General features: G+C 47.4%; 1 protein-coding gene across 11 annotated transcripts in view; it reads left to right on the forward strand.

The window, feature by feature from the left end:
• Window positions 1–22,302, forward strand: part of vav2 (vav 2 guanine nucleotide exchange factor) — a 112,735-nt gene that overhangs the window by 8,231 nt on the left and 82,202 nt on the right. The window contains exon 1 of one of the 11 annotated variants that reach the window (XM_035527563.2): window positions 14,476–22,092. The exons of the other annotated variants lie outside the window; for them this stretch is intronic. Coding sequence (XP_035383456.2) covers window positions 21,991–22,092 — 102 coding nt within the window. The 5' untranslated portion in view covers window positions 14,476–21,990. Of the gene's footprint in view, window positions 1–14,475; window positions 22,093–22,302 lie in introns of those variants that run through there. 11 annotated transcript variants of the gene reach the window in all.

Genomic DNA, 22,302 nt, shown 5'->3' on the forward strand with positions numbered 1-22,302 from the left:
AGTTCAAAAACACACCCATCCCCACCCTGAGGAGCCGGCCTACTCCAGGCTAAGGAATGTGCTCAGGCACTGGACACCTAAGTTACAGGACTGTGTGTGTGTGTTGGGTGGGGCTTATTTAACATAAACCCACGTAAATTGACCTTTTCTTAAAAAACCAACAAAAAAAACCAACAGTTTTTAATCACAAGACTCATACACTACTGATACTTGGTGTTATTTCTATGAAATGAAATGAACCAGCGAAGTCTCATGTCAAGCATGTTGGACATAAAGCCTGTTTGTAATGCTCTACAGCTCTGATCCAAACTCTTACAAGAAACCGTTTTCTACTGTAGGAGTTACCGTTACCCCTCACCTCCGTTCCTTGTGGTTCAGACCGTAGAAATTAGAAGCACCACATCTTTACTCGCTGTATTCTCACACAAGTCAGGCTGTGCGCTTTAGCGATATTCTGGCAACCTGAATGAGATTTTTAGAGAAGTGCAAATAAGAAGTAAATGGATGTTTGACATTTTCGTAATTGATTTAATAATCTCTCTGATAGGTTAGCTTTGTAAATATACACTTTTTGGCTTTGGGGTGTGCCCGGAGCCTGCGTATGGTGTCATTAATATGCAAACATTGGTGTTCAGCTAGGCTCGCGCGGCCACAGGTGCAGCAGTTTAAAATAGAATCTGTGCTTCTGCTTTTCTGCTTCATCACTGATATTCTCCAGCCTCATGTAAATGTCTCCTGTTCTGACTCCTTTCATTGCAGAACCTCTGGGTCACAGATCCCTTATTCACCAGCGGCAGCTGGTCCTCATGTCCTCTCATATGACAAATTGCTAAAGCTTTGTTTTGGACAGGAACTTTTCATTCGGGAGGCTGGAGATTTGAGTTAGTGCATCGAACTGAGTGAGAACAAAAGCGTTTTCTTTCTTGGAAATGGATTTTTAGATTTTTTGGCGAGTGCTCAGTGGAGTATGTGCTTGCGGTACTTCTACAGTGCTCTGTAACACTTGGCAAAATATGTCAATATTTTGTCCCATAAAGATTTTCTATTCTGTAGCAGTGGTTTCAGGGGGGTTGTCCACTACGCTGTTTCTCTTTTTTGTCTTCAGAGTCCATTTGACAATAACAGTGCTATTTAAAATATTCAAAAATTTATATATATTGTATAATATAATATTAAAAACCATTCATATTCTTGTTAAACCAATCAGGTTAAGCCTCCATGGGCTCTGTAAATCAGTGGACTGAAAGGTTACGCTCAGCCAGTTGTCTTTGTCTAATGTCAAGGACAGGGGTGGGAAGGGGTTGTTAGCATTTGCACTTTGTCCTTTACAATCCAAAGTGAAAACAATACTCCCCTGAGCCACAACAAAACCACAGGGCCACTGATTAAAACAGCATTACGGCCTGTCTTTCAAGACACTTATTAATGAAATCCTTTCAGATGACGTCACTTCCAAGAAGTCTTAAACACGCCTAATCGTACTTTAGGGTCAAGGCCGAAATCAGCACGTTGCTATACACAACGTAATGTTTGTAAGGAGCGTTTAGGCTCCTTGTGTTGCTTCTATTGCACTTTTAAACATTAGTAGTGAATGTGCATATGTCTTATGTCTTTCAAATTGGGTGACTGTCCTCTGCTCTCCTCTGCTGACCTTGAGTTTGGATGCCTGAAGGAGTCTGGGATGGTGTTCAGTCTGAGGAGCCCCTCTGGGCAGCCTCTTGCGATGATGAACTGTGGAGTTCGGACCCATTAATCTTGCAGCCCCTACCCTTGATCTTCCTGTTCAGCCTCGTGTGAGCCTGGGGCAGGCTGGCATTACAAACAGTGCCGCACGGCTAAACCAGTCGGAAGGGCGACGCGCGCGCCAGCGTTTCTGATCACCGCCTCCAGTCCTTCAGCCCCAGCAGGCGACGGAGGTGACCGAGGTCCTTCACCGTATTCCCGCTGTTCCACAGACGAACCCGGAGCGTTCTGACGCACGTGTCTGTGGGCTTGATTCCCTCTGCAGGATGCTTGTCTCTCTTACCATCGCCTACTTAGTGTAGTAGAGGTCTGCGCAGGAGGTTAATAGAGGACACTGAGGTGAAACACAAGCGTTGGGACAAGACGCTTTCAGGTTCGCTCAGTACTTCATCAGTACTGGTGTTGGGGCTTCATCAGTACATCAGTACTGGTGTTAGGTCTTCATCAGTGGTGGTGTTGGGGTTTGTAGCTTTTACAGATTGTGCTTTAAGCTTGCGCATTACGGCTCATGTCTAAATGCGGGTCCCATGTTCTTCACCACTAATGTCATGTTTGTGGCTCTGCTAGATGGAGAAGTGTTGTGCTGCTTGCTGATATTTGATGTTGTTTGTTTAAATGTCAAACACAAATGTCATGATGAGATGTAGCTAACCTACAGTCCTGTTTCCCCCCCGTGTGGGCCTGAAGTAGACACGGACCCACACGAACGAATGGTGAGGGTTTAGGAGAGCAAATAAGGTAGCTGTATTTATCTTCCCAGTCAACATTGCCGGCAGGGGTTGCATCCGTGCGGAATGTTGATCAATGCATGTGTTTTACTGCTTAAAAATTCTGTCCATCCACACAGAATTTATGCCCACGCTTTGCAAAACATTCTTGCAAAAGCAGTAAATGTTAGTGGTTGACTTTCCTCTTATGTTGACACCATCAGAGCCCCCTGCTGTTCCTCGACTCTGTTCGGTTAGTCAGTGCTCCGTGCTGGTAACTTCAGTCTTTTTTCCATTTCTTGAACCACACGATCTGGGTGCTTTCCGAATTCAAGGAGTGGTGTTTTGATATTTCACTCATTGTTTGCGGTTTTGTGTCTCTGTCTGTCTCCTTAACGGCTCAGTCTCTTGGGGAGGGGCCGGACGGCTTCAGAGGCCAGGCCTTCCTTGACTGCTGCGGTCATCACGCCACATGTCCCACGCGGCGAGCTCCGTGTTCGTCCGCTGGGCTTGAGCCTGGAAAGGGTAGGGCTCTTTGCTCTCTGTGACGCACTAAATCTCCAATAAAACTGACAGTCACATGAGGCCTGTAATCACCCATCACCTCCTGCCCTGTCGGGAGAAGTACGCCTCGCTGTATGTCCTCAGGGTCTGAAAACATGGACGCACACACAGGCCTTTTCTGGACATTCAGCAAAACCTGCTTTGGTCTTTGTATTGTATTTAGTTCACACTTAGTATTGCATGGGGTTGAGAGAACCATCCCAGGAAGCTGCAGCTTGGGGTCTGGGCAGCAAAGAAAATTAGGCCAGTGCAATCTGCAAACAGTTATAATACATTACTGTATTCACACGATCCAGTCTAATCCTTGTAATCCTCTCAGTGCCCCAATCTTTCCGATCTAGAGGACTACGTGAAGGAATACTCTCTGCTAGGGGTTATTCTCACAACCTTTACAGCATGAAGGGAATTCAGAGGATTTTAGCTTTATTTTTTGTAAACACGATTCTTGGTATCGAGACCGAACGGAACGCCATTAATTAAGCAATTCTTTTTTTCCCCCATTAGCTTGTTGAACATGAGGAAAAGCACAGAGCAGAGAAAGAAACGGTGGGACAAGAAGCCCTTTAATGGTTTTAACCTTGAATAGTGTCTCACTAATTAAGGTACAGACCACAGGGCTCGTTTAGGAGACATCTAAAACAAAGGCTAATCAGAATAAAGGAAAAAGAAGAAGGGAAAAAACCCAAAATGTTTTCACACATATGCGGTTAATGAATTCCATAGCCCGGGGTAGTATTTGTATCTTGTAATGAGAATTGAGAAACATTGGAATTAATGACTCAATAACACTCGTTCGAGAACAACCGTCTACCCTCCTGAGCCCAGTAACTGGACTTTTGGGCTTCTCTACTTCCTTCTTGTCACTGTCTTACTCGCTTCAAAGAGAATTCCCAAAAAGTATCAGGAAAAACTATGGCAGCAGAATTTCCTCTTTTTGAGGCTATGCCAAACGGACCCCTTGAAGTCCGTTCTGCCATGAAGGCCTACCTGCAGCCTCTATGGCGGTTGGATGGAAGGATCTTGTTGTTCTGCTCACCTCAGGAACCTCACAGTAAACACCGGCTGTACGTAGGATTAGGATGAAACACTGGTCAACAGAGGACAGCAGCAGTAGTCTCAGGTGATAGGAGAACATGCTTTAGCAGTCTCTGGTGATAGGAGAACATACCTGACTTTTTGTACAGTTCTAGGGGGAGGTGTCATGGATCGGTGAGAAATGGGCCCGCAGATAGTCTACGTGGTGGTTGGTGATTGATTAGAAACAAAGTAGTGTCTCTTCCTGCCAAATTACAATGGAATTCCAGTGAGAGGACGGTCTGTATCGATGTGAATACGACTGAGGAAAACCCAGAACCCAGCAACAGGCTTCTGCAGTGTAGGGACTAACAGACCAGATCAGTGTCCTGAACAGGGCGGAGTTGTGATGGGTGGCGCCCTAACTGCACCCTTTCACTCCGTGGCTCGACCTACCGAATCCTGGAGGGGGTCAGCATGCGGTGAATGACTACTCGTTTTCTGCGCTGATGCTAATGTTTAGATTGTGTTTACATCCACCTTTTCGTCACCCAGACCACAGTAATCACTTCAGTATCAGTCGGGGTAAAACGGAACTGAAAGTGGACACGTGTGCTATCACTTCTTGGTTCAAAGCTTTCGGGAAAGAAAAAAAAATGCTTTTTATGCTGTTTGGATCTCTGGTTTACAAGCCTGATGGATGTTTGCGTCACAGATTCATGTGTGTGTGTGTGTGTGTGGTGCGGGTGGGTACGTGTACAGCTTCACAGTAGGGTGTCAGGACGGTGTGACTGAGGCAGAGTCACAATTCTGTGATGCTGAAAAAAACAACATGGATCTTTAAACTCTCCTTCATGGCAGGCTGGTTACCGTCCCTGATGCTTGTCATAAGGCCAGTTTCAGCTTCCGGGGAACTCTTGAACTGGTGTGCTGCACACAAGCGTGCACACACAACCAGCCACGTGTCAGTCGGGGTCAGGCCCCTGCACCTAGCACGAGGGATTATGTTTTCATTCGGTGAATATTCAACCCATCAGCCGGTGGACGTGTCCCCACGGAGGCTCCGGCGCTTTGTCTCGCTCTCTGTGGCCTGTGTTTTCCACTCATTAAGGACCATGTTCAACAGTGAAGCGTCTTATTGGATTAGAGCTGGAGGCAGGCGTGTAAGCACACGTTCAAAGACACCATCGTCTCATCTGGTGCTTTCCTGCCAGATTCCCTCCCTCCTGATCTCTACTCTCCCACACTTGCATCCTCCCCCCCCCTTTCTCTCTCTCTCTCTCTCTCTCTCATATACTTGCCCACACAGGAAACCATTAAAAAAATGTTTTGTATATTAATCGCTCGCAGAGACACCTATGAGAAAGAAAGAATCCGGTATGAGCAAATGTTAACGTTTCTTACTGAGCGCAGGGTTCGCTTTATCTCTCTTTATCATGCCCTTATTACATGCCGATCTGAAGCAGATGTTTTAAGATTTCAGTGTACAGCAACTCCGATGTAACTCGCCTCTGTCCTCACCAGCTGACAGCTCACTCACTTCCCGCTGAACAGACGACCACGTAATGTTTTTACTTTCTAAACGTGAATTTTCATTCTTGTGAATGACATTTTCTGCCTTGTCCCAAAACTTTGGCTCGATACTCATTCAGGAATTTTATATTTTAATGTTTACTAAATTATTAGCGTGTTGGCAGTGGATTGGTTTCAACTTCACACACACGTCACACTCTTGAAAGTGATATGTAATGGGCCAAAACAGACACATGAGCAGGCTGTTTGTTCAGTGAAATGACCACAAAGCTCCAGAAATTCTGTCTGTGTGTGGTTATAAGGCACCATGATATTAATTTTTGTTACAAATGTTCAGAAAAGGCCAGCCTGGAATACTTAAACTTTAAGAAGCGGACGTAGTGCATTATAAACCAATTTAAATTCAGACCGTTATGGTTGTTTTGGGAAAGTAACTGAACTGGAAGAGTAAGGAGAAGAAATGGATGATGTACTGGGGGGGTATCCCCCCCCAATAGAGGCACCATTAGTGAGTATCGCATTTTCATCACATCCTTTCACAGATGACAGCTTATGTAATGTGTTTCTACTTGGTGGCAAAAAAAAAAAAAAAAAAAAAGTCTCTCGGTGAAGCGGAAATGTCTTTTCTGCACTAGGGAATTTCCTTAAATATTGCACAACATTTCTGGCCCGCAGTAATGATTTAGAATGACGGAGAGTGAGTGCATATTTTGGAAGCCGGGGGGGGAATGGCTGTTCCCCACCAGCGTGCGTCTGCCTGGTTGAGTGTCGAGGCCGAGAGGAGGCTGAGAGAGAGAGAGAAGGACCAGGAGCCACCAGTGCTCTGCTGCCGCGGTCTGCTCTCTCTGGTAATGAGAGGAATCACGCGCTGCTGCCTGCCACGCCTGCCCACATCCCACAGTTTATTATTAGCCTCTTTTATTCTGTTAGGCGCTATGAATTATGGCTCTCCCGCAATCCCTGGCTGTGAGTGAGTCGGTGCTCTGGTTTAATATGAGAACCTGTTAGTGTTTCCTTCTGTCTCTGGCCTCGCGCGTTGGCTCCTGCTAATGGTCAGGGCTCCTCGTTTTAGGCTAAAAATACCCCAGGATGTGGAGGGGTGGCCAGCAGGCTCGGTGTTGCCCCACGAAGGAGCGATTAGCGGCGGCTATCGGCCTGGACGATGGCAGGCTCGTGGGCCAGGACGGAAGAGCCGTGATTAGGAGCACAGCTGAGCTGCGCTTCCGGCCCACTCGATCAGCACGGAAGCTTGGTGTGTGTCAGCAACCCTGGGCGATGTCAACGTAAGGGTAACCTTCCCATTCTGCGTCTGGAATTACGTTGCATGGTCCTTTTTTTAAAAACATATTAGAACATCTCTCTTCTATTGTTTTTTTTAAGCAATGAAAGGTGATCCTAGAAGAAACTCTTCCAGAGAAAATGGGGAGGGGGTGGATGGTGCCGACTGTTTATTTCTCTGATAAACTGTGTTGCTTCTCAAATTCGTGCCGGAAGCCTCCGGCTGATGAAAGTTGGGTCAATGATTTAATGACTATGTAAAGCTGTGTGAATGGAGACCAGTGTTCACGCTGCCCTGCCCTTATTAGTGAGTAGAGGTGTGTGGAAAGCAGAATATGCATATCGGGAAGTGCTTTGCACAGGTCCTCGCGGTGGGGGGTTGGGAGCCCCCTCTCCCCAGGAATAGTTCATGGGGAATGCAAGAATGCCTTCAGTTCCAGGAAGCAAACGCGTTGAGAAATGCACATTGTTGCGAGTGATGCAGTCTCAGCACTGACGGCTTTCAGGGTTGGTTACGCTTTTGTTTACAGTTTGTAGCCTTACACTGCGATCGTCTGGGCACGGTAATGAGACTCGGTGTTCGGGCGCTGTCGCTAGGAAGGAGCCGCCGTTACTGCGTAGCACAGCGTGTCTGCCTACGCCTTCCGAGGCCATCTATGTCATCAGCCTGGCCACTGCTTGGAGACCACTCCCTCAAGATTGTATTTGTTTACATTTGTGCCATTTAGCTGATGCTTTTATCCAAAGTGACTTACAACTGTGACTGAATACAACTCGAGCAAATAAGAGTTAAGGGTCTTGCTCAGGGGCCCAACAGTGGCAACTTGGCAGTTGCCAGGAACTGGCAACCTTCTGATTACTAGTTGAGTTCTAGTTGCAAACTGTTTTCTGTCTGGAAAGTATTTGCTTTTCCTTAATAGATTTCTAGTGTTGTCCATGGCTGGTTCTTGTCAGTAATATATAACAGGATTTCAGCGATTGTGTCTCCGAAGCAGCATCTGAGATGCCTGTTAGCAGTTTGTCATAAAAGTAGCTCCTTGAAAATTTCATTAGGAAAAACTGATCCTAGGTCAGCATGGTCAGCAGCTCGAACCGAGCTCACCTTGCTCTGTATATTCGCAGCACCTGGCTCACCTATGGCTCTTTCAAACCATGCTGAACATGTGACGCACTTTACGGGGTTGGATTTTTTTATTTCAGTATGAATATTTTCGCTCCGAGGTGCGTCTAAAGCAGACATTTCTGCTTTGTCATATTGCTGTCTCCCGCACCCCCCTGTTTGTGAAGTCACATGCAGAGATCCTGCCTGCTCAGGTTTGACAGCAGTACCGCTAAGCCAACAGCTAACTGACAGTTGCTGCTACCAGACACACAGGAAATATAAATCTTTGTCCATCTCTCTCTCTCTCTCTCTCCCTCTCTCTCGCTCATTTGTTCTTTTTCTCTTGTTAGTCTTCCCACTACTGCGTCACATCTTGGCAACGGCACTTTGAACCTTTCGAAATCCTAAATACTAAATTGCTCTTTAAATTGGGCGATTCCTTGGGCCTCCTGTTTTCTCCCTGAAGAAGAGAATAAGAGTGGGGGAAAAAATGTATTACGAGTGAGTCGTCTGGTCAGGCATGCTGGGCCACTCCTGTCTGAAGCATCCAACACCCAGCAGGGCCGTGTTTCTGTGTTCTCTCCTTCTCAACAGCACCACTGCTTAACTGGGGTCTTAACCGTCGGGCTCGGTCCACGCAGCCATCAAGACCCAGCCTGCTCGGCCGTGCTGCCCTTGCTCAACCCTGCATGAATTTCCTGTTCTTTTTTTTTCTGAACCAGTGAGCCTGAGGTCTTCTTGCAGGCATCAATATTTCATGAGTAACAGGTGTGAGAAGCAAAAGTGAACCCGACAGACTGAACCAAACCCTGCCATACGTTTTCTCTCATCCTGGCGAGGCTTGTGTCTGCCACCTGGTACCGGACCCGGACACAGCAACAGGACGAAACGCAGGCCTGAAACGTCTCCAAGCACAGTTCACAGAGTCAATCAATGGACTATTGATCATGGGATGAGTACTTCAGGGTTTCGGAGGCTGCAAGCAAATTATCGATATCCAATTGAGGAGCACTTCAACCTAGCAGTCGCTCGCTTAGAATGCGGCTATGACTGTGAGTTAAATCTTTAACGCCTTGAAGAGTGTGTTGGGTCCTGTAGCTTCAGCCATGTTTACACTAGTGTTGTGAAGCGTTTAAAGCTACTCGGCGCTGAGCATAGCGAGGGGTGTCGATGGACTCCATCTCCGATCAGCCGCTGCAGCCATGCAGCTCCAGCGGGGTCCGTTTGGGCCGTGCCACAGCCAGTCCGACGTGTCCTGTCGGACTGGCTCCGGGATGCAAACCTTTCCGCTGTGGTGTTCAATCAGCGGAAGGAAAGAGGAAACCCTCTGCACCTCAGCCGAAAGACATTTCATTGTGAGCTCCCGGGTGACCCGCAGACTTGCGTCTGCGTGTGCGAGCGTGTGAGAGAGCTTGAGGTTTTCTCGACAGTGGTTCAGAAACCAAATCATGGGTAGAAGGAAGGGAGGCAGATGGGAGAAAGAAGGAGAGGAGGAGGGAGAGAGGGAGAGAGAGAGAGAGAGAGAGAAAGAGAGGGAGGAAGAGTGTCACGGCCATGCACACGGCAATTTAAATTTTAATTGCCTATATTTATCTTCCCTGTGCAGTGTGACGGGCTGATAACTGGGCCTGATAATGCCGAGACTCTTGTTTGTGAAGCTTGATATGTGAACGTGAGGGAGGCAAAGAGAGAAGAGAGAGCTTGCAGTCCCAGCAGTGCCCAGTCTCTGCCCTCCAGTTTCAAACTGGGATGTGACGAGAGCCTCGCCTCGCCACGCAAATGAAGCCTCTTATCGTGAGGAAAGTCGCCTTTGACATTTATCAACAAACCTGATTGATTAAATTAACACTTGGAGGCAATGCAACCCCCTCCCCCCCCATAATCTGCATAACAGCTCGCTAGTTTTAGTGCAGGCTGCTTCAGCTCAGGTTCCTATGCAGACAACGGTAGTCACAGGCTCAGCTAGGTAGGGAGCCGTCTGTCACCGCAGGCCTTTTCTGATTGGCTGACTCTTATTTTGCCCCACATACACTGCTTGCTGCTGATTTTCCTTAACTGAAGATTAAAGTCCTAAAGTTTTAAAGTGCTTCAAATGTGTGTCTTCTTGGTTGACGTTTTGCTTTTCATGTTTAAAAATTGTGAGCTAACATTGTAATAATTAACGTCTGTGTGTGTGTGAGAGAGAGAGAGAAAGCAGAAGCAGAGAAGCACTGAACTGGAATGAACATTCTTCACTCCTTGTCACAGGGTGCACACAAGCTTCATCATTAACTTGCCCGCCCATAACCCCCCCCCCCCCCCCCCCCCCCCACCACCTGGTTTTCTCGGTTGGCGGTTGTTAGTGGAGGTTTTCCATTTTAAAGCTCTTTGGTTTCACAGTCCTCTTCCCGCATTCGTGAGGGGTTCTGTCCGGGGCTCGAGCACGACACCGCTTTTAATGAGAAATTGCAAACGCCGCGCTCTCTTCGGGGAGCTCGCCGTCTTTTGAATACAAGTTTCTAAGAGAGCTAATTGAGTAGTGCGCTTTGGTGATGCGAGTTAGAGTTTAATTTCTGAAATCTGTCTCAGGGTGCTCGCTCGGCTTCCTGCCTACGAGCGGCTGGATTATTAGGCTTTGCTTTTGGATTCCTGCTCTTTCCTTCCACGTCCGTTCTCCATCCGGCAGAGTCGCCGTTGATGCTGATGAACGGGGAGAAATAAACGTAGCTCGTTGTTGACTTTTTCCTCACTTTTTTTATGTATATATGCTGTGAGAATAACAATTAATGTAGAAAAATGTTCTTAATTAAGTGCTACGATTAAGATTTTAGTTCATTTACCACCCAATAATGAAGACTTACGTCAGGAATCCCTTAATAAAACAAATTGCTGCATCAGTTCTCGTTCCCCTGGGCTGGCGGGAGCACAGATCTGGAGAGGGAAATGATATTTAATAGCAGAGGACCCCCCCCCCCCCCCCAATGCTGATCATGATTCCGGTTTTATTTCTGGGCTTAATGTGGTTCGGAACAGTGGGAAGCTTTGTGCAATAGTTCCTTGATGAGTTGGATTGCTGGGAGAAGCAATCCACCTGTCGTGCTCTAATTGGAAAGTTATGTCATCCTGTGGTTATAAAATTTAATTTGTAAACCGTTATCACCGTTTTCCCAATTACGTCATCTCGGTATGACCTCGGCTAGCGCCACGGGCTCCAGAGCGAGTTCCCCCTGGCCTGTGCCCTGTAGACGTGAAATCTTTTATTAAAGTGTTGCAAAGAAATGAGTTTCTCACTTTTATTTCATCAGATCCGATGCGTTCAAAAATATTCAAGAGCTCTTTTACCTCCAGCAGGTCAGTAAAAATGTATGCCGCGTTCATTTGTGTATTGACCGCTGTTTTTCCAGCAATGTCTGTCGTATTCTCGGACTTGTGGCGCACGTGGCCGTGACCTTATTTATGTGATGCTGGGAAGATCCACTGTGCAATGTCACAGTACCTGCAACAGCCGGATTTGCTTTATTTACAAACTTCCTTCATGTAGGGTTTTCATTCGATGAAATACTTTCATGCAACCTTTCACTTGGGTGGCGCTGACAGATTGGTACTTGTTAATAAAAGTATTAGGACTCCATTATATAAAAATGAGTTTTCATTATATGATGATGTAATCTCTCAATTACCCAAAAGCTTTGTGTTCCTGGCATGTGATGCAGATCTGAATGTTAGAACTCATGTAAAAAGAAAGGTCCTATTTCTAGTTGCAGTATCTAATGCCAGTAAAATCTATTACGTACCCCCCTCCCCAAATTGTACTATAAACGCCAGCCATTTTCTTTGATAATTTTGTGGTAATTGGTACTAGTAATTGGCAGTGGGTTTTAATGACATGTGCAGGAGCAGTGAATCCAGCCTTGTGTTGTTCCGGAGCCCTATCACAAAGACACTTCCATCCGTCTTATCGCCGCAAATGCTCTCCATGTGAGCTTTCCTCGCTCAGCACTCGGTTTTTTGCGCGGAAATAATTGGATTCGGAATCCGCGCTCTGATTGGGCGGAAGAAGACACTTCTCTGCTGAAGTTGGTGTTCGTATTCTCTCTGGAATGAGTGAAGGGTGACATCCCACTCAACCGCCATCGCTCTTCCGACGAGCCGACTCAATTACTGCGGCGCGTTAATGACATTATCATAGCGTCCCACTGCGCAGCCTGCTCGCCTGCTTCTGAGAGAACCCGTTTGGCGGAATCTTCTAGAGTTCTTCAGAGAATGGCGCACGGTTCCTGCGTCGTGGACCCGGTGAAAGTTCACGGCTTGTGTTGTTCATGCCATCCTGGTGCCAGGGCTTAGGCCCCGCCTTCATCATCTGGGCATGTTACCGTGACAGTTTGTTGTTTTGTCTGCTGTAGACCCACGAAAAATAGAACCAACCTCGGCAGCATAGGTGATGTCCTAGCCGCAGGATCTCGCTGAGTGTCATCGTAAAACATGCGCACAGGCATGTGACTGCACAGGTCGGAGAATCATGACGGAAAGATGTTCTGCATGACTGTAATCTTCTTGCAGTGGTATTTATGGCATTTGTGTAAGACTGCGCAGATCTTTATCAAAGCTTTTTTTTTTTTTTTTTCCCCCTTCCAGACGTGTGTCGGCAAGCTGGGATTAAATGGGTTATTTGCCTCTTGTGTGATCTCTCTTTAGGTCCTAGAATGGAGGGAAATTTCACTCACTTTGCGCCGAGGAGGAGAAAATGTTGTCCTCTTGATAGTGATGAAGTTAGTAGATTGAAAGGAAGAGCTGTGCTTTTTTTTTTTTCCCTGTCAAAGAGCCAGCAGATGTCTGTTGCGAGTCGCATGCCAGTGTCACGCCACTAGGCAGGGTATAGTGAAGCCTGTTTTGATGCCTTTCTCTGTTCTGATGTGGTGCATCTTTGCTTCTTCTCCTCCGATTCCCACGCAGGCTTGGGCCACAGGGGCTCGGTTTTCTGGCACTTTATTTCTAGTCTCTCCTGGCGTGTTCCCGTGTTTGCTGTCATAAAGTGGGTCAATTTTGAGACTAGCTTGTGCGAGAGCTCCTGGTTTGCGACGCTCTGCTGTATGCAGAAAGGCAACTGTAGGTTTCTCGTTTAAAGGGACGGTGTACTCTGTATTTGCTTAGTCTCTTTGGCTTTGTTTCCCAGGTGAACATTTTGTTTTCTGCATGCCAACACAAACTGATGATGGATTGAGAACTTGCGTAAATAAATTCTGCAGCATGAAGAGGTACAGGAAACGCGACCGTGTGCAAACCCGTCGGCAGTGCTAGCAGCATTGTTCATTCAAATGTACACTAACGTCTTCAACTCTTAAAGTCCTCTAAAAGGATTAACTCTCAAAGATTAATGAACACCGCATATTCACTTGATTTGCACCCAAAAAGTGTGATTTCTCTCTGGCAAGTTGTACATACGTCTGATTGGCTTATTTCTTGTGGGCTCTAAAATTTTGCAGATAAGCTTCAGGTACCACCAAAGTCCAAACTGGTTGGCCACTTTATCGAGACAGCTCGAATGTCTCAGAATACGAATCAATGTCAGAATCTTCAGAGCAAGTCTGAGCTGTCTGCTCATGCCAAATTCGTCTTGCTCCATCGGATGTTCAGGAGCAGTGCTACAGAGTGGAGCCACAGACCATCTGTCGCAACTGTTGTCATTGCAGTTCCACCTCATGCTCCGTGATGTGCACCACCAAAGGCTGGATCGGAAGCAGTCATCCAGAAACTCTCAGGATTCTTGCCTGGATTCAACTCAGTAATCATGGACTCCAATAATAGTCCAATAGTTCACAAAAATACTGAAGAAGTCAGCGTTTAGCAACGGATCAGCCTTACGACATCGTTTGTACTGCTCCAAATTAGGTGAGGGGACGAAATTGGCCAAATCAAACATAACTGGTGTGTAACCCCCACCCGAAAAAGACAAACAGCACAGCAAAGTACAGGCAACACAACTCCAGAGCACATAAAGAGCAAACAAGACAACACCCAAAGCGTGAGAGTGCACACACAAAGAAGCGAGCCCCCAGTTTATGTTGCTTTTTGCACAGGAAAAATCTGGATCATATAGTAATTTGATTCTCAGTAATTTGAACCTTCCTTAGTCTATTAACGTTTGAATCGCCTGCGAAACAAGAATCATGGTGTCACGTGTATCTGGTTGTCAGAGTTGATTAATGATGCCTTTTTTCACATTTGTAAAAGTGATATGAGTGTTTGAATGCAGCGGAAATATATGTATGAACGCCATGTTTTCTTACTCATCCAGTGTCTCCTGCATGTTCAACACCGACAGATACTGAGTACACATTTAAAGAGCCTGAATTCAGTGTTCAGCAGTTATGACAGGGTGCCATTAGCTCAGAGATTTGTGAGTGTCTCTCTGTACACATTGATCGAATATTCTATTAGGAGCCACACCAGCCAGTGTAAGTATAATAAACTGTGTATAATCCCTGCCCAAACAGTATAACACCCCCACACACACACACACACACACACACACACACTGTCCACAGCAACACTCTTCACCCACACAGGGACGCCGTAACTCTCCACCAGCAGGAGAGGGATGCAGCAGTGTGAACGTCGCCTGTTTGGAAGGCGCAGCCCAGGACCCAGCCGAGAGGACGGAGCTCTCAGTCGGCAGCACAAACGCGGACGTCGCGGTGACGCGTCACGTCCTCGGCCTCGCGGATTATTTCTGGCCGGTGGGAGCGGTCTTTGAGGTTCTAAGCTGTAATTGCGCCAGCCTGTAATTGCAGCCACTGCTGCGGTGATGTCACTTTGTGGTTAGGAAGAAAGGGAGTTGATTGGCTCGTCGGGACCTGTGTGAACGAGGCAGTGGTGAGTTTGCTGCCCTTTTCCCTTTCCTCGTTGGTGGAATCTTTTTTTGCCTGCTCACTTTGGTTGCACACCCACAGCCTCCAGCAAAATCCATTAATATGCAATAAATTAGTACTTTATTAAGTCTGTTGATAGACTTTTCACCTGACGCGGACTTTGTGCGCTTGCCAAACCTGATCCTGTACACAGATAACGACAGACATTGGCGCATAACCGTGACATTGTAATGCAAGACAAACTAACTGCAGCACCTGGGGCTAATAATTACCAGCTTGGTATTTAACTGTCCTCGTTGTTCCTATCTGGGAATGCAGTATCTTACAAGAGAATACAAGCTCTACACCTCTACAAGGTCAATATGCCATGGCTTATGTTGGGATGAAGGTGTTTTAATACGAATTACTTTACGTTATTTCACTTGCAAAACTAATCCGTCTCTTCATTGATATTCAACGCGGTAAATTTTCTTCATGAATAATGAATACACTTCTCCCTGTGACATCTGCCCAAGGCTTATTCACATAAAAAATTTTTTTAAAAAACATTCCTCTCCGTGTCCAGTCTGCAAGGCCTCGGGCTCAGCAGAACCTCAGAGGAACCATCTTTTCTTATGGCAGGGCTGGAGACGGAGAAGCATACGGTCCGTCGGCACCGTCTCCAGCGCCTCTAGCTCGTGCTATAAATTATTTAACTTTCAGCTGCTATATGTCCACCTGTTTAATGTTGGTATAACCACACAGCTCCTGACTGTCTGTCTTCTCCGTTTGCATCAGTGAAGCTTGCCTGTTGCTCTGGATTCATTTATTGGATCATTCTAGCTTTCCCCCTTCTATCATTCTAGCTTTCCCTCCCGTTCTCCCTTTCGACTCTCTCTCTGGCCACCGTGTTGGAAACTCGGCTAAACTCAGACTGACCGTTTTCCTTTCTCGTTCTAAAGACCTGCAGGGGTTCGTGGGGCAGATCCTGGCATCGAGGGCATGTTGGAAGCCTCGCTTCTCCTGCTGGAGCTGGCAGGCTACCCCGTACTTTTGGCAAAACGCTGGACTGATCTTTTGATTTGGGAGGCTCGTGTGAAGAGCGTGCTCTTAATATGCTTTGATGCTGCGTCATATTTCGGCTTGCTTTTCTTCCTTTTCTCTTCCTTTCGTTTCAGCTGCGGGGGGCATGTCCGCCCTGAATGCGTATCTTTCCAGTCCGACCGCATCGGACGTGACCGAGACATCCGCAGGCTGCGTCATGAGTGCCGCGTTTGCGCTTTGCGTCCGGGGGCTTTTGGGAATCATTTCCCTCGCTGCATCTCACGCCGTATCGCAGCGCCACATGCAGGGTCGTTTGGCACGTCGGCTCTCCTGGTCTGTCTGACTTCTGCGGTTGTGATCTCCTATAGCTAGAGCAGATTCTCATGTATACGACACACCCCCATCCCACCCTTCTGGAGGGATTCTTTCAATAAGAGACGAGCTTCTCCACAGGCGCCCCTTGGTCTCTCTCGGACGTGGTATCGCCCCGAGCTCCCTGACAGTAGAGGCCAGCAGGGGAGTCGCGGTTTGTGCGGCAGAGAACTTGTTTGTTTTGGTGCCGTCACACAGAATGAGGTGGAGTGTCCCCTGACCGCAGGGGCCTGACGGTCCGGCTCTGCCAGCTGACGGTCCGCTCTCGCTGACGGTCATTCCGGCAGACGTCTCCAAGAAGCCGTCTGATGGAATCGCGCCTGTTTCCAGATCAAACGTTTAGCTGCGTCCACGTTTCCGTCAGGCCAGGTACCGTGTGTTTGGGTTTGTTTTAGTTTTAGGCGAAAATGAGTCTTATTGCCTACAACGTGATGAAAGACGATGAGATGAGTCGACCTTTTTAACTGGTGTGTTGGAGTGTGAATTAGGTTTTGGCGTTGATCAGACAAACCCCAAAGTGAGGCGCTGCCCTCTAGCTAAGGGGGTCTCTTACAACTCTGTGGGGTGATCTCAGCTGGCTGAGCTCACAAACGTTTGCAAGCAGAACTTTCTTGTGCTAACACTGCTAGGAGAAGCTGCCCACACAAGTAAGCAGAGCGCTTCTAAATTTAGTCAGTATCCCCACAAAAACCTAATTACTCCCCTGTGAAGTGCATTTGGAGCTGCCATGACTATAAACCTTGTGTGTAGGGTTGTTGTTTTTTTTGTTTTTTTCCCCTCTCATCTGCCAACACTTTTTAAAGAATCTCTGTCTGAATTTGTTCCACTTTGCTCCACAAAGCATTTAAAAACTAATTTAGACTGACAGACATTTGACAGCACTTTGAATGTGTAAGGTCACCTACATTAAGCTCTTACTGAACTTATACAAGATGACAGACCTGCTCTTCTCAGCTTAAGGTCCAAGAAAAACTTCTCATTATGTGCTTAAAAAATGACAAAGTTTAAAAATGTTAAGATTTATATGTAGATAAATCTCTGTTAAATATAATAAAGTAGATATGTAAATGTGCAGTGACCTCACTTTTGTTCTTAGTATTCTGGCACCTTTTATTTGAGATGAAACAGTGAATATGTTTAAGAGTTATGGGAAGGGGATACATATAATGCCAATGTTTACATTAAAACTGGGAGTGCCATGGAAGAATTGTAGCTCTGTCCATGTCAAAGTCCCCTCGTGTCCACAGTATCTCCACCCGTCCACTGCTGCGTGGTTGGTGGGCCGTGTCGGCCTTGACTCCGTGCTGACGAAGGAAATCTTCATCTGTGCCGTGAAGATGATTATTTAAATGATCCTGTGCATCCAGTCTCTGGAGCCAGATGAGTAATTGAGGGGCTGTTTTCCATGGTAATGACATTAGCCATCTCTGAGGTAATCACGGAGAGAATAGCAGAGTACTAACAGCTGCATACTCTCTCTCTCACACACACACAAGAAACGTGCCTGCACATAGACTGTCCTCTTCATAAGTCTTATGTAAAAAAAAAAGTGCGAACCTTCGTTCTGTGTTGTATCGTGTCTTGTGCGTAATATTAAGTGAAGGCAGAATGTGACATAAGCTGTGCTGAAATGAACGGCCCCCTTTGAGTGCCTCCCAAATTGTTATCGTCATCCCCCTTTGATGCTCTCGTTGGCGGTTTCTAGATATTTTGCTGCTCCTGACTAGCGTAAGTGTTATTTTAGCTGATTTATGTTACACAAATCCCTTACACAGAAAGCGGGCTAACATCTTGCGTGGCGTTGATGAGTATTGCGACTCAAACACGCTGAACAAATATTTATGGGACACCTAGTGCTGTAATGCCTGCAGTGATTTGCACGGGAGGATCAAATAAACGTTGCTAATAGTACCGTAACGCGCCTTTAGAACCTGGATGTGTTTCTTTATCCAATAAACAAACGACAAAGGTCAGCAATTCTTGCGGGGGTCCATGGCAGTTCTGTGGGGGAGGGAGAGGAAAAGAGGGCGTAGTTTGAGGATGGGGGTGGTTATTGGCTAGGGTGGGGGTGTTGTAAGCAGGAGCTCGTCTCGACGAGCACTGTGAGGCATGAGCGCAGCGGGAGGAGCACTGGCCGAGATGGATACAGCCCTCGCTTCTCTGCACCCTCTGTCGTAAATAACCTGCCCATCGATCCATCGGAGTCCATCTCAACCCCCCCGCGCCGATGTGTCGGCCTTCTGCTTTTAGCCGCCGATTACTCACCCACCCCGCACTTTCAACTCCCGCCGATCCGTCGCGGTTCGAGCCAAATGCCGCGCGGGAGGCAATAAGCTTGAGGTCAAGGCAGGCCGTGCGGCCCCTCCTCCTCTTCCTCCCGGAGGCGGGCTGCTGCACAGGAGAGCCTGGATCTCTGGGTAGGCTCCGCGTAGGAGCTCCAGTTGCGTGGCGCTGGGGTCAGAGTGCACAGATCCCTCGGCGGAAGAGAAGGCTAGTCTTGGAGCAGAGCTTCTGGAGTGGGTGGGAAGGCATGCCGGTTGAGTGCCTGGGTTTTGTGGCATGGGAATAGATCCTTATGCCAGAGTCCTGGCAGTAGCAGGGCATACACAAACAGAGCAAACCGCCCCCACCTGCTTTTAGCACCCGAGAGCCCCATAGGAACTGAGTGTGACTGAGAGCCTGCTCTGGGTTGAGGGTCAGGGTCAGCAATGAAAGCTTTTGACTTCTTATTGTTTTCTTCGGTGTTACTTTAGAAGCTAACTGAGCCCTGTAGACTTTGCCTTGTTCACCAGACTGGAGTGCAGAGAGCTAGACTCCTCCTCAAATTCGTAAAGGTGCCAGAGAAAACACACTATTTATTCCACTACTACAAGCCGTGTAGCGAGAGTGTTGAGACATGCGCGCACACACACACAAAGAAAGCTGGCTTTATCTGGCCAGGCCAGGTCTGACTGTGGCATTAGGGTGGAAAAATCCCTTCACTTTACAGCCTTTGCTTCTTTCCATCAAACTTAAGAGTGCAGCTTTTGTTCCCCAGCGCAGAAATCTTTTGGTTCAATTGGCAGAGTACCACTAAGAAATTTCTTCTTTGTCACAGAGCCACCCTCTCTCACCAACACACACTAATTCTCACACTCAGTCTCTGACTCATACTCTTGCTCATTCACTCACTCACTCACACACACTAATGGGTTTGTTATAGAGAATCTCTGGTAGTGGGCTCCAGGTGTTTGTGTGGTGTGGGTTCAGGAGTGATGTCCCTATCTCAGACCAGCCACTGAGCCAGTCTCACTTGGGCCGTCAAGTCTAGTTGAAAGTGGACAACCATCACTCAGAAAAAAATAAAATAAAAATACCGGGTTTGATTTGAAGACAGACAGATGGTTTTCCTATAGGATGCTTTTGCATTTGATTCAATAACGACACAGAGGGGTTTCTGTGATTCGCTTGGCTTTGGGATAATGCTATCAGATTAGCATATCGCAGGCTAGCATGCATTATTCATCCTGTGTCTGCCTCCCCAATTAGTCAAAGCGGAGCCTTTCTCCCGAGCAGCTTTAACATATGTGAGACCCAGAAATCTTCAAGGAGATTTGAGCTAATCAGCTGAGCCACGTTCACAGGCCCTCTGAATTACAAGTCATGTGAGTGTGGTGTGTTTTTGCGGGTGCGTGTGTGTGTGTACACGCATGCCCTGGTCTGTCCACAGGACAGTATTCCTGTGGGAGAAGTTGCTGTTTAGAGGAGAAGGATCAGAGAGTAACAGTGCACTGACTAAACTCCATGTCAGTCACATCAGGTGGCGCCCCTTACAAATACACAAAAACTACGCTGAGACACATGCCACACCATGCCTTTCAGATGCTGAATTTTAAAATTCCTTTGCGCTATTTTCTCAGAGTCGTATTTTGTAGCTGGCAGTGTGTTACTGCGTATATTCAGTAAAATATGGCCGTGTCAGTCTGCCGCCATTGTTGGCCATAGGGGCTTTCCTGTGGTTCATTACTCTGACAGGGCTTGATCACGCTGCTCTCCTCGGCCCCCGCTGCCTTTCTGGAGGTGCCGTAATGATTCAGCGCTGAGATACGGCAGAGAGCTTTCGGGTGTCTGCCTCTGCCTGACGGACGGCTTGCCTCACCCGCTGACTCATTGTCTGCCTTTGCACCCTGATTGCCTCACAGTCTGGCTGTCGGCCTTTTTAAAGCTGAATTTGACTGCTAGAATGATGGTTTCACTCTTTGACTGGTGCTGTGGGAGCAGTGCTCTGACTGAGGTAAAGCTACGGGCCCTCACCCCCTCACCACGCTCCTCATCCTCCTCAGATGCAGCAACCTGCCCCATTCCATCCCCCCCCCCCCCACACACACCTTCTTTCTTTTCTTATTCCCTCCTTATTTCTTTCCCTTCGTCATCTCTCATCCTTCCCTTTCTCCTGCGGCTTTTTTTTAGTTTGTTCTTGATTTTCGGTTTTGTGCGCGGGTGCTCTCGAGGCCCATGCCGTAAACTCCCCGTTTAAAGCAGTAGGGAGGAGGTAGCATGCGTGTAGCTCGTGTGTAGCTGATTACCTCCTCGTGTAGAAAGGTAATGCATTGTTCTCCGTGTGTGCAGGATTCACAGCAGTGCCAGGCTGTCGGAGGCTGACGGGCCTTTGTTGCCTGTACCCACACCCACCCACACCCCACCCACACCTTGTGTCCCTTTCCGCGTTTCTTCACGATTGTTTGGTTTTCGCTGAAGAAGTGAGGTGGCTTCTGACTGGGCTTTTGTCAGGTTGGCCATGTGTGTGGAACGCCAAAGCTCGTCTCCCCGTGCACATTTCCTCACAAATTAGGTTCACAGACCAGCATACACACCCAAGGCCTGGAGTAAGGAACAGCTATGGCGCCTCATTTAGTACCCGGAGGTTTGTGTGCACATGATGGAGACTTGGACCAGAAGCTGCAGCTGTGAGTTCTTTATTTTGGTTGAGTAGGGTGAGGCAGTATTGAAGGGTGCATGAGGGATTGACCCCCTCTTCCCCAACCCCGCTGTCCGGATGTCTTCTCACGTTTTAGCACCCGAGGTGATTGGAGAGATGGAAGCAGGCAAAGACCTGCACTTTTCGGACCTTCACTCGGCGTGAGACATCCATAGATGTTTCCTCAGTATGATGCTAGTTTATCATGTGCGTCTCTGTGCCTTGGAACCTGCTGGGTAATTTGTTGTTTGTTTCTGCGCAGTGCAGCCAGTCATTTGTGTGGATGTGAAGCTTTAACGAGTCTGATCATGAAGGTGTGGTTATTCTAGCACTGTGATTCGCCAAATAATGGTCGATCCCACATATTTGCTTTGCAGTACCGCGTAATAGCAGCGTTACTAGCATGGCGGCTATGGTCATGGCCGTGGTACTGGAGTGGATATTACAAATGGAAGGGCATCGTCAGTCTTTTGCTGAGTTTCTGCTGGCCTGTGTGTCTGTGTTTAGTGAGGCGAGAATGGCACCCGAGTGACACTTTAGGGTGTGGTTCCTTTATTACTTCCAGGGAGGCCATAATGTGTATTAACACTCTAATTCATATTGACTTTGGTAGTGAAGGGTAACCAGCGATAAGGACTATTCTGGCATCTTTCATATGATTATAGTTATAGTTAGAGTCAGTAAGATCTGACAAACACTGCGCTTGAACACGAATAATGAGTACTGTTGTCCACCACACTGGTCTGGTCATGAAGACTACCTTTATAGGGGGCAGTGAGAAAACACCAAGACCCACGCCTAGCAGGCAGTGTCCGCTTGGCGCGACCAGCTAATCCGCTCCCGTCCATCATGCCGTATGTAGACGGTTCCGGGGTTGGTCTACGTGACCCTCGATGCTGGGTTATTACGGCTACGTCTGCACTTCCCCACACCGCCAAGCCGGATCGCTGGGTGAGATCTGTCGCCGCTTAATCACCCGTACTGCAAACAGGAAATGAGAAAGCTGTTAGTCGCCCCCAGGAAATTAAATTCGCTCATGATACTAAAAAGGCGCGCTGGCCTCACGTTACCTGTTAACTAATGATATTTGAATATCTTCAAACAAAACTTGCGGTGGCATGACAAAGAACCGGCCAATGCTAATGATCTCTCTCCATCTGT

The sequence above is a fragment of the Electrophorus electricus genome, chromosome 8 (genome assembly GCF_041902795.1).
Source record: "Electrophorus electricus isolate QZ-2024a chromosome 8, ASM4190279v1, whole genome shotgun sequence".
Lineage (NCBI taxonomy): Eukaryota > Metazoa > Chordata > Actinopteri > Gymnotiformes > Gymnotidae > Electrophorus > Electrophorus electricus.